The sequence below is a fragment of the Oryzias latipes genome, chromosome 12, assembly GCF_053564925.1.
Source record: "Oryzias latipes strain Hd-rR chromosome 12, Olatipes_Hd-rR_3.1".
Lineage (NCBI taxonomy): Eukaryota > Metazoa > Chordata > Actinopteri > Beloniformes > Adrianichthyidae > Oryzias > Oryzias latipes.
The window spans coordinates 6,035,308-6,048,024 of record NC_136248.1 but is presented as its reverse complement, the minus strand read 5'-3'; the positions used below and the strand labels follow the sequence as shown (position 1 = coordinate 6,048,024).

Sequence of the window (12,717 nt, the reverse complement as noted above, 5' to 3'; positions counted from 1 at the left end):
TAAAGGTGGAAAGATTTCATGTAATCCATGGACACCAGTGAAGATCACAAATAATTGAAGAAAAAAGGTTTAGCGCACTGTGTAGTGGGTCTAGATGACCCAACTCCCAATGTTGAAGTGCCTAGGATAGCACAAGTGTTAAGGCCCGTTCACACTGGGACGAATTTCGCCGGCGATTTTCGCCGACGTTTAACGCCTCGTGACTAAACAAAGGGTACCAATGGGAGTGTGCACACTGACGCGAAAAAACGCCACGCGTCAAAGCGTCAAAAAAAAACAAACGCCTCGGGTTCGTTTTTTTTTTTTGACGCCTCGCGTCGAAATCTATTCGACCAATGAGAATGGCGCTTTTGCACACGTGTCTGGAGCTTCTGAAGTTACAGTAAAACACAACTTGGGGGCGCTCAAACACAAAACTGCCTTGCTGAGCACACATACCAGCGAAGAAGATAGACGCCGAGTTGCATCTACACTGCCGCGAAGAAATAATGACGGACATTTTAAAATATCCCCGAACCAAGCACCAGTTGGAGCTACTGGTGCTTGAAATATTCATGTTTTCTTTGTATTATTCTGACAAGCGCGTAAATACTTGCTCTCTTCTTCTGAGTGAAAAGCGACTTTAAGAAGCATAAAGTTGCGCAGCGCCACCTTGTGTACAGGAGTATTTCTGTTTACATTAAGCGCCGTCTAATGTCAGGGAAGGAAATTGCATGTTCGCTCGGCTCATCGTCAGCGAAAATCGCCTGGGTGTGAACACAAAAAACGTGGCGAAAAACGCTGGCGAATAACGCCTGGCGAATATTCGTCCCGGTGTGTACGGGCCTTTAATGTGAGCATTTCCCAAGAATCTTTAAACAGAAGTTACACATTTATCTGCTTGTACAGACGGTATTCTGAATTTTGATGCATTCAGAACACACTCTTTATGCCAAATTCATGTACATGTCAACAGTCATGCACTCAAAATATGAAAGAAGCTCGTTTTGCTTCTTAATTAAGGGTGTTTTAAGACTGGAAAAGTCTGTTGGTCCGGACCAACTCTGCTTAATTCGGTTCGAATCGAGTCCTCAAACTTGCTTTTGTTCTGTATTTAAACTGCCGTCTTCCAGACATTTCTGATTCAAACCAAAGCTGGTAAACAAAACCGTGTGACTAAAGATCTCATCAGTTATTAGCCAGGAATTATGGGGGCGGGGCAAAGCAATGAGAGAAAGAATAATGGAAGTCCTCCACTTTGCAATCCTCGTCGGGATAGTTCACTCATTCAGACTTTATATTTTGCTGACCAATTTTAACCGTCTGTATCAAGGTACAACTCTTTTTACTGCTACTTTGGTACGGCGCAGGCATGCTGCAAGTGGTTACTGAGGAGACGCCGGCTATGAAGGAACGCTGATAAGTGTTTAGGACATATACATTGTTGGGAAAAGAGTGAGAAGCAATGTGTCTCACATTGAACGTCGTTTTAATGAGCCTCCATTAATATGACCAAATTTCAATGAGTTGGTCCAATACTTTATTTACATCCTCAGGATGCTACGGTGCCTGTTTTAAGTTTAGTTGTTCTGCTCCGAATCAGACGGAGGAAACTCGGGGCCAACCGGAGCTCAGTCCGATTAGAAACAAACCAAGACCACAGAAAAAAGACGGGTCAGACTGAAAATGGGTCCTGGATTATCGGGGGAAACGAACTCTGGTTCACTTTAAGCAAACCAAATGTGTCCAGTCTGAATACATATTAAGTTTTCCTCTTTTTAATCTATTTGAGTTTCGATTTGAGAAAGCTACTGTAAACAAATGAATTTTTCCATTTTTGAAAATGCAAGAAACCCAGTGAAATGAGAGAGGGGCCCTGTGACACACAGAAAGAAATGAAGAACCCTTGAAAATGTGTTCAAGGCATGTTGGCGGCTCCGTCACAATCCACAAAGTTGTCAGCAGCATTGAGCTACAACCCCAAGTGTTCCGGTGTTCCTCAGGGATCACTGCCGGGATTACTTTCATACATGATCGATTGCAACAGCTTTTATTAAAGCACTCCTGTAACTTGAAAATGTGTTTAAATGCCATATAAAAAATAATTGATGTTTTCGATTATAGAAACAAAGTTCAATCTTAAGAACTGTCCCCTGGTTTCTGCCTCTGGGCCATTATTAGATTCCATAAAACATCTGTTTATGAGCACATGTGGCAGCTCACGGGCCCTGAACATGCTGAAATGGGTTTATACTCACAGATGTAATAGTACTCTCTGCCGGGGCGAAATTCAAAGCCTAAAGAAAACGGAGTGAAGAGCTGGAACTTCTCAGAGAACTTGAGCGGTCCGTTTGGAGACAAAGGCCTGTTGCACTCCCAGCGTTTGAAACCCTTGGCTGTGTGATCACAGGAGCTGTAGCCATCATAGTTCACCATGTAGAGTACGTAGCGTTCGGCCCGATCGTCAGACACTGGGCTGGCGTAATGTGGGCAATACACATCAAGGTAGTCGTTGATGCAGACGTCGATGTGGTAATCGCCCCGGTAAAATCTGCAGGAAGGACAAAACACATGTCAACCCAGGGTGTTCTTATGGTGCTACACACAAATATCCTGCAAAGAAGAACGATTTTTTTTCAATCTAGAAAGACCTCCACAGTAACCATATTCATTGGTCTCCTGGGACTGACAAACAGGTTTATGTAACTTTTAGAAGAATCAGCAAAGGTACACTTTTGGATTTTCTTGGCAACTCAGGATTTTTGTTAACCACGCCCACATTCCTAATATGTCCAAAAATTACAACTTCTATTACCAATTTTTTTCCAAGCAGCTTCTTAGTGATATTTGGGATTAAAATATGTACATGGTACTAAAGGTGAATTTATTTTTGAATATTCAAGATGGGGCCCTCTTCTTGAGGTCAAAGGTCAACAAGACTTCAGTTGTGGTTGTAAACTTAACCTGGCGGTGTGTGTGAAAAATATTGTGAAGATGGACAAATGTTTTCTTTTACCATAATGTGAAAATTGGCAAATTTCACACTTTGCCACAAAATGGCCAACAAGAAGTGGGTTGTGATGCCATCCCATAATAATTTCAAACTTGTTTTGGATATCCCTGACGCATGTGTTTTGAATACGTTAATGGGGTTTGAAATATCTTTTTTGAGCCCTACAAGACAATTCCGGCCCATTCATTTTTTGACGGGTTTGCCCGCTGTGATGTCATCATTATTGGGGGGGCAATCACAATGCTAAAATTTCCTTTTCACAAGGTACTAGGTGCATGTACATTTGGGTGAGTTTTTAAGTTTGCAACGGGAACCAAATTTTCCCTCAAATGCGCAGTAAGAAAAAAAAAAGAATTGCAAAAATTGGTTTTTGTCCTTTTGCAATTGTGTGGTACAGGTTACAAGTGTTTGCACATAAACACTGTCTGAGTAGCTGCTTGCTGTGTGTTATGCTCACACATTGTTGTTTTATGGGACAGTCCATCGGGGAAATGGTTGGATTGTGCAGGACAGCATCCAGTTGCTGATTTGGAGAAATCCCAGAGCTCTGACTGATGGCGAGGCCACAGCCGTGGAAAGTGCTTCCATGTGTGCATGGGAACTGCCGCAAAACTGAGAGAGATGCATCCAGCCACTCTGGTTGTGTTTAGGGGATCTCATCATGTCAGCTTCAATCACCCGGAGACTCAACCAAAGTCCCGTTGCAATCCCCCAATGTTAAAACCTCATGACGCTCGGCCGCCGTCCCCAGTGAGCGATAAATCAACGTAAGTGCTTAGCAGCCATGACTTATGCCCACACTGAAATTAAAGTCCTGAAGCGTTACAGGGCTAATCTCGGTTAGGATGTGCCTCTAGCAGCTTTAATAGGACAACCCCCCCCTCTTGTAAAATGAGATTTTCATTAGCCAAAAATGACAGTTTGATGGAAGAGTCCCCTTCTGGAAATCATGAGTCTGGGTAAAGGAAGCGTGGCTTTGATGAAACACCATTCTCATTCGTTTACAGTAAACTGAGTGGACCGGAGAGCAGATATGTCAGGCGCTCCTTCCCCGGGACATTCACTGGACTCCTACAGAGATAAGGCAGCTTTATGGAGCTGGCTTAAGCTTGGCAGGCCGGCCACAGAGTCACTGTTTGAAGACAGAGATTGAAGTAAAACTGTTCCTTCTCCTGCATTCACACTGATCCTGCCATGGCGACTTCTCCTTTGCCCTTGTCAAAGACGCACGGCTTCTGTCATGGCTGCGAGGACTGACTGCTAATGGGATCACCACAATGACGAAAACCTGTTTGAAAGCGTCTTAAGTTATTTGAAAATACGTCTTAACTCCGCAAATAAAGAATACGATGGGCATTTTGAATTTTTACAGGGAAGTGTTGAATTGTATAAAACCTTTACAATAATATTAAATTTAAGCTTGATTAACCAATACTAAATTGAAATAAGATTGCACCACTATTTACTGTAGACATGTGCAGAGACACAAGGTTAAAGCATTCAGAAAAATGATCACAGTAATTTTATTTGGGGCTTCATGGGGAGATAGGGGTTCAGGTGTGTCTTGCATTTCACTTGAGGCTTGTGCGGCCACCTCCAGGTACGTCATGAAAATAGAATGTACAACTGGTACGTGTATTGCGAAGTATTTGTGAGGATAACATAAGCTACACGTACTTCTGTCGTAGGGGTGATGCTGTCGTCCTTTATGCAGCACTCTAGTTGTAAAGAAGGTGGGCGTTCTGGCCTCTTACTGACTGCGCCAATGCTGCTCGCACGTGGTGTGCATGTGATAAGAAGGTGCCTGTAGTATGCTAACACAAACTACACTCGGATTGTCTCATTTCTTCATTGCTGTCAGTCATCCTGGATGCAAGTGGCACACAAGGATGAAAAGAAAGAAAAACGTATAACGTGCCTGAGTCTCACCTTCTTCACCTTTAACTACCCTTAGGCGTTGTATCCATGTTCGCTTTAACATGATATTCACCGTATGTCCATAGAAAAAAATGTGCTGATTATTTTCACCTTATAGATGTTCGAGCAGTCTAGGATTTTGATATTTTGTGTTGGCCACCTCCGTTCCCCATACAGGTTTGCCCATTTTTCTCCCAAAGGCAGCCCATATCCACCCCATAACCACCCATAAGGGCAGTTGTGAGTAAGGCATAAGAATGGATAGATGAATGGATAGTTCTGTCTGCACCCCCCCGTATTGTCCCTTTCGTTTCCATGCCTTCATAGGAGCTGCTTCTCCTCATTGTTGAGGAGACAAAGCAGTTTTCAGCAGACGTGTTCTTTGCAGCAGCTCTGAGACTGGATCTGTACCAAACCTAGTGCCAAACCTGGTAGCAGACCTTGTACCACAGAACCCAACAAAGTTCAGTTCTCCAGTGAGCCTCACAGCCAGCAATCATTCTCCAGCTTGATGAAAGAATGGGGACAGCAGCTGATGTCCGGCCAGGTGAAGCAGAGACATGGGCAGACACAGCTGTTGCTGCGCAAAAATGAGCGTCATGAGGGAGAGCACAGGACCGCCACGGCATGTCCAGGGTATCAGGTTGTCGTTACACAGGTTGTAAATGTGCTGCAGGATTAGCTGCCATCCCAAAGGGTTCTAAGGAGCAGCTCTGAGCGGATGTGTTTGAGGGTCAAGCAAATCTTTTCTTCTCCGTCTATAGTCTGGGAAAATGTAAAATTCAAAGCCCCTTTATTGTCTCCACGAATTGTTTGCCCCGTGTGACACTAGCTGACTCCAAGCAGGCACAGCATGGCCTCCCTTCAGTTTTCGGAGCAGCTTGCTGATATTATGACTAGCACTGGTCAGCCGGCTCCACAATGTCTCAGTGGGGGGATGCCTTTATTGCCCTGTGTCTTTACTCAGCAGTGAACGTCTGCTTCAGCTTTGTAAGAGTCAAATCTGTCCATCAAAATTTCACAGAGAGGAAGAGCAGAGCTCAGGGGGGATTAGGAAGCTTCTACGTTTATGCAGGAGAAAGGTAAAGACGTCTCTTCCAATAGTCACAACCGACTGATTCTGGCATTCGTAGTAACACATTCCTCTTGTTTCACACGTGAGAGCAGCTTTATCAAGCAAAAAAAAAAAGAAAGTCAGAATAAATCTTAAGTGTCTGATTGGATTTTCCTCAAACTACAAAGCCAAACTTCCTGAAAAACCCAGCGTCTCGTTTGGAGAAGGAATACACTCTCTGACCATGACACAAAAAAACAGGGAAAAAAAACAGCTAGTCCCGCCAGACCAGGGGCGGAGCTACTGGGGGGCAGGCATCTGCCCCTCCTGCAAAAAGCTTTGCCCGTCCACTTGCCACTCTAATTTTTGAGTTAATATTAGAACAAAGATTTTTAAAGAATTCGTCAATACAAGCTTTTTAAGCACTAGTAATAGGACATCATCTAAAATAGCAGCTGGTTTAATATTAATAATAATAATAAAAATAATAAAACACTTTGAAATACTTATTTTTGATTCTTTTATTTGTAATTGCTGTCCACCCTCCTGTTTCCATTTGCCTCCCTACCAAAGACTTCTGCCCCCTTCCCCCCATATAAAATGTTCTTGCTCTGCCACTGTGCCAAACCTTTGACTACATAACATGAATACCTGCAGCTCCTCACATCAACATGTTCCCCAGCAGATAGGTTTTTCCTGCTTTTTCAGATTCAAACTGCAGGCAGTTCTTTTCTTCTCCTAAAACATGGACCTTCCATCATTTTGTCTCTTTGGTCCATGAAAATTCTGGTTTCTAATTGGAGTGAACTGCACGAGAACAGAGAACCTTGTTTTTAGAAGGACCAGGGTTCTCTTGGTTGGTCCAAGTTAGAGTTTAGTGGAGCTTTCACAGCTGCCCAGGCCAGAAGACCAATAAAAGAAACCAATTTTAAATCAAACCAGGACAAAAGCTGGAAAAGACCAACATTAACACCTACATCAGACCAGGACTAATGCTAGACTAGCTCATGACCAAACCTGGAATGGACCAGGACAGAAGTTTTATTTGACCAGAACCTTGCCTGGACTGTAGAGGTTTTTAAGAAGAGGCTCAAGACCTACCTTTTTAATTTGGCTTTTAGTTGATTTTAACTGCTAATTTATTTCATTAGTTTTAGTATAGGCTATTTTATGTATTTAATTTCATTTTAGGCATCTTATTCCCAATTTAATGTTTTTATATATATCTTATGTCTTTAATTTTAGTATCTTAGCTGTGCAAAATGGATGAGAAGCGCTATTTTATAAATAAAGTTTGATTTGATTTGATCAGACTAGGTTGAAAGCTGGATCAGTAATTGACCCGTACTGCAGGTTCTTGGGTCGTAAATAGGATCATAGAGAGATGCGACTGCATTTTAAGGGTATTGCTGGTGTGTCTTGCAGTTCTGTTGAGTCCCATACAGTCACCTCATGAAAATGGAACCTACGATTGCTGCTGTGTGTGTGGTGAGTCTATCTTGAAATATGTGCAAGGATTATGTAAGTTGCACACACTACTGACATACGAGGAAGACTGTCAGTGCCCTTAACCCTTGTGCTATCCAAGACACTTTCACGTTGGGAGTGGGGTCATCTGGACAACACAAGAGAGTGCGCTGGACCTTGTTTCTTCAGAGATTTGTGATCTTCAGTGGTGTCCATGGATTACATGAAATGTCATGGTAGGGCTGACATGTCAATGTCAGGGTGGGGTCATTTTGACCCCACAAGATTGCACAAAGGTTAAGCACTCTAGTCTTCAGTAAGGTGCGAGTTTTGGCTGACTTTGCACAAATGCTGCACGCATGGGTGTGCAAGTAATGTGTACGCACCTGTAAGATGCATTCAAAATGTCCACACAAACTACACTCTGATTGTCTTAGTTGCAGAGTTGTCTACGATCTTAAAAGTTCCTGCAGGTTACCTGCTGGTCCCGTACAGGTTTGCCCATTTTACGCCTGGAGACAGCCTGTATCCACCCATGAGGGCAGTTGAGACTAAAGCATAAATAAAACCAAAACCATACCTGGGTCAGACCTGGTCCAATGCCAAATTAGATCAGATCAAATTTGGATCAGAGCATTACGTTAGCATTAAACAGAGGCATCACAGCAGATCAACTGAATATATCAATACAAATGTGTAGAAATGCAGTCTGGAATGTTTGCCGAAATTATCTGAACTCAAAGAAAAGCATAAAATGCTAAAACAAAACATAGACAAAAAGCCTATCATTTCTTTGATTCTTGTTTTTCTTTGAGTTTGAGTTTTGAGTCTGCTCGTGTCTCCATGCCTGCAGGCATGAATGTAGGCATGTGCATCCCTACAGGTCTGCAGGTGGAGCTGAAAAACTGGCTTTAAATGAGCCCAAAACAGCCCCCTGGGTCACATGACCCGGCAGATCGTCCATCTCTCCTGTGCAGTCTGTGGCTTAGCCTCTTCCAAACATCCCGGCTGCATGGGTGGAGGCGCAATGCAATAAAACACAGTCTGAGGAGCAAAACAGACGTGGCAGATGTTTGCCAGATGGAGGCTGGGATCAGATTTTTGAGTGGCATGAGTAAAATACTAAAACACGTGTCTCCCTGGAGCAGCGGATACACTCGCACACGACAGAACTCACAGTTTCAACTCAGATTCATTCACTGAAAACCTTTGGTAGATGATACAGATCAGTATTTTTCAACCTTTTTTGAGCAACGGTACACCTTTTCCTTGACAAAAATCCTTCTGGCACACCAGCCACCAAAAAAAAACAAAAACAAAAAACAGAGAAACTGTCATCAGTACTGATGTACAGTCTCTCCATGATCTTGCGTGCGTTTTTTGTAATATTTGAGGCTTGAAGAATTTGAAGTTGCAGCTGTTTTTCCTAAAAGTTGCGATGGTTTTCAATAGTAATTTTCATCTAAATTAGGCCGATGGAGACCTTTGTGCTTCTCTGGCTCTGCTTCCATGAGCAGCAGAGGCTGCACTGCAGGGTCTCCCCAGCAGGATGCGAAGGCAGTGATCAGAAAATGTTCGATTCCAGTCATGAAAGTGTCACAGCCTGGAGAGCGTTTGTGTTGGGAGTGATGATGCCTGAATTTCTCGCGGCCGGTTGGAGAGACTAATCAATGAATCAGTGACTGAAGCCTCTAACAAAGCACACAGCCAGGGATAATCCCTCCTTTAGACCCACTTGTTTGCTTTCATCGCCCAATCTGCTGCGTTTTGTGTGACTGTGACCCAGATCAGGTGAAGAGCTGCTTCACACATACTGATGCAGTTTAAGATAACATGAAAAAAAAAGACATTTCTAAATTTTTACTTTATTATTTCCTCAATGTTTAGTTTAATGCGGTCTAACCTCTTCGGGATCTTTTTTTTCTGTCTGCCAAATTCTTTCAGAGTAAAAAAAACCCTGGAACATCATAGAGCTATGAATAAAGGATTTTATTTCCCAACATGCGGGAATGAATAATAGTTCAACTGTCCTCATGATTCCAGAGATTACATTATGTGGGAAAAAGACTTTATAATGGATTCACGTCTTTGCAAAGCAAATAAAATTAGGAAAATATTTGTGGACGGGTTTGCTGTAATCAAGACTTCCAAGCTGTCAAATTATGAGTTTGAAAACAGCTTAAATCAAGTTATTTATGGCAAACATTTAAACAAGCAACCACTCAGTGATTGAAACTCAAACAAATCGTGGAAAAATTGTTGAAAAAATGTTGAGTAATCACGACTTAAGCGCAGCGCTTTTTGTAAAATGAAATCACGATGAAGGAAAAGGACAAACAGAAAGATAAATGATGCAAAAAGTGTAACGAAGGAAGGAAAAATAACCGTGAGGACTGAAGCTGTAAGAAGGCAGGAATGTAATTGTGAAGCGGGGTGTCAGAGAAGAGGAGAGAAAAAAAGGGATGGAGTAAGCATTACACGGGAGAGGACAAACAAAAAACAAGAGAAAGACTGCAGACAAAACAAGATGATGGATGAAAGTAAAGAAGAACCCCTCCGGTTTCATGATCTCTTTTTTCTTTGGGGAGGTTGGGAAAGAAAGTCCTGAGTGTCATCAGAAAGTTACACATAAAATATGACAGACTGACAGTAGAAAAATACTTCCAGACACTGTGACGAAATTTAACTTTGAGAAACTAAGAAAATATCCATTTTCATTTATCAGTGTAACATTCCACAGTCTGATTGGTTAGGTAGACGCAGTATGTTGATGATTGGCTGATCAGTTCAGAGAAGAATTCATATCAAAAGTCTAAAGTTGTAACTTGAATTTGTGTCTGAACATTTCTGATTTCACGTCTAGTAGAAAAAAAAAAACGTGTTTTTGTGCTGTTCTGAGAACTTTACGTTTTTTTTCCTGAAGACCAAAAGTGTGCAGAACATTTTTTACAGCTGTAAACTTTTTTTTTTTTTTTTTTACACATGCTCAAATATCTTTTACAGACAAAAATCTTCTTACATGTGAACAAAAGCACAAAACTACTCTGCACTTGCACATTTGTTTTTACAGGTGCAGAAACTTAGTGCACAGATTCTAAACTAAATCACAAGTGCGGACGAAATTTAACTACCATGTCTGAAAGGAAGAAAAAAACTCACTTTTCTACGTCTGAGTATGTCTTCTTCTCTGGGAACAAATCCAAACAATCAGCTTTTGCTGCAGAAATTTGACAGACGACGATGCAAAACCCAGACTTTTACGGATCCTGGGAGTACCGTTGGGTTCAAATCTACAAATTTAGTCTGAGGCAAAAAAAAGAGCATGCTGAAGACTTTTTTGATATTTTCTACAGGTAATTTCAAAAAGTGCTGAAAGATTATGTGTATTCAATCAGCACAACTCAATACGGGTGAGATTTTAGGATCAAAAAGGATTTTCAGCAAGAGATAACTTATCTAAACGGATGCCTACATGTCCCACAATGCAGCTGCCAAAAGTTTCCCTTTTTTGCCTTCTTTTTTAAAACTACTTATTGCAGGTTCTGTTGAGTTTTTATGAGTTACTTAATGATGAAGGCAGCAGTTTTAAGTGTATCTTTTTTGTGAGTCAAATTTTGCATCTGAATGAAGCTTTTCATTTACAAGACTCAGTGTGTGTGCTCTGAAAAACCTCACCAAGCAGAAGAAATGAGATAAAGTCACTTTTTCAAAGTACTTATCTGCCCTTTGTAGATGTTTTACATCACAAATAAAATATGTGAATGCTTGAGAAAGCACACAGAACCTGCTGGCAGTGGTTCTCCTGTCTGCTGCAAATGAGACAGTTTCATTACTGACGGCCGTTCTGGAGGCACAAAGGTTAAAGCAGCAGGAGCAGCATGGGGTATGTACCAGAAAACACAAACGTACAGTCATATAGCAGCAAACTTGGCTGATTTGACTCAATTTACAGTGATTTTAAATTCAAATCTCTGATTTTACAGTTTTATTTTCTATTTTTTCTTTGAATTTCTCTATTCTGTGAAGCGTTTTGAAGAAACCTGAGTAGGAATTGAGGAATACAAATAAACCTGCTGGGCAGTAAAGTGTGCACGTGCACACTGGTGATTGTGCACGGCATGCCTCTTCCGGCCCCTTAAAGAAAGCACAGCAGGTCCAGCTAAAACGAGCCCCCAAGACACATGAACTGTCTGCAGCTGCTGCAGCAGGATGCAAGCATGGATGCAACATGCACATATGGCAAATGTGCATGCGTATTCCTGATGAGTTGATGACTCTAATGAGCAGGAGGGATTGTCCCGCCTGACAGGCCCCATCTCTGTTAGTGATCTGAGCAAGCATAAGAGGTTCAGTACAGCTCCTTCTTCAGGAACCGAATCCTCATAAGACTCATTTGCTGATGAAACGCAGCATCGTTCCCGTTTGTCCTGATTTCTTCAGGAAAAGTCTGCTTATTTGTTCCACAACTCTGTAAAATGTTGATGCATGCACTATCCTGAAGTCACCTCACCCCTCAGATCCTGACTACAGTTGATCTTCATGCAGAAATATAATTTTTCTGCAAGAAACGCTTTCCTCCAATTTTTGCAAACATCAAATAAATCCACAAAACACATTTTTTCATACTTTTCAAAACTATTCTCAAGTCTTATTTTTACATAGTCCAAAACGATGGGATGTCCTGAACTTACATAAAAGTAAGTGATAATTAAGTAATGTTTCAATAACTTAAAACAAATTCTTTACTCAGTTTGACTCAAACAGGGTATGCAATATTCAGCTATATCTGATTATAGTCAGTGCCAGTCATAGTAAGATGACTAACTACCGTGTTTTATGAGGAGTGAGGCATTCACGATGCTGCAAACTCCTTCTCCGTTTATTGCCGACCTGGTACCTTTAGATGGCAGCAAAAAAGGGGGATCCAGTGTTTGCAGCTGGTTCCAGCTCCTGTATGTGGAGGTCTTAGTGCAACTAAAACATAATATGGCTCTTAATAACAAACTGTCAAAATATATTTTCTAAAATGAGGACACAGAGGTAAAATATTTTTTTAAACAACAGTTCTGCACAATATTAGACCTAGCAGGTGGACAAAAGGTAAGTAAGTGGGTGTATACCAATGTGACGAAGGAGTTAAAAGACACTGAGGCAGGAGGTGCGACTTTTGTCAGTTTTTTAATTTAAACTCATGTTTCTTATTTTCCTACTAAAAACCACTAGAGGGCAATGTAGGTGTGAGTATCAGTCTCTGCTACTGTCTGTAATGCAGAAGAAGCGACGCTCA

At 41.7% G+C, this 12,717-nt stretch overlaps 1 protein-coding gene across 1 annotated transcript in view; it reads right to left on the bottom strand.

Annotated features, from left to right (window-relative positions):
• Nucleotides 1-12,717, bottom strand: part of LOC101159120 (ephrin-A5b) — a 91,850-nt gene that overhangs the window by 12,138 nt on the left and 66,995 nt on the right. The window contains exon 2 of the mRNA XM_004075074.5: nucleotides 2,238-2,530. Coding sequence (XP_004075122.1) covers nucleotides 2,238-2,530 — 293 coding nt within the window. The remainder of the gene's footprint in view (nucleotides 1-2,237; nucleotides 2,531-12,717) is intronic.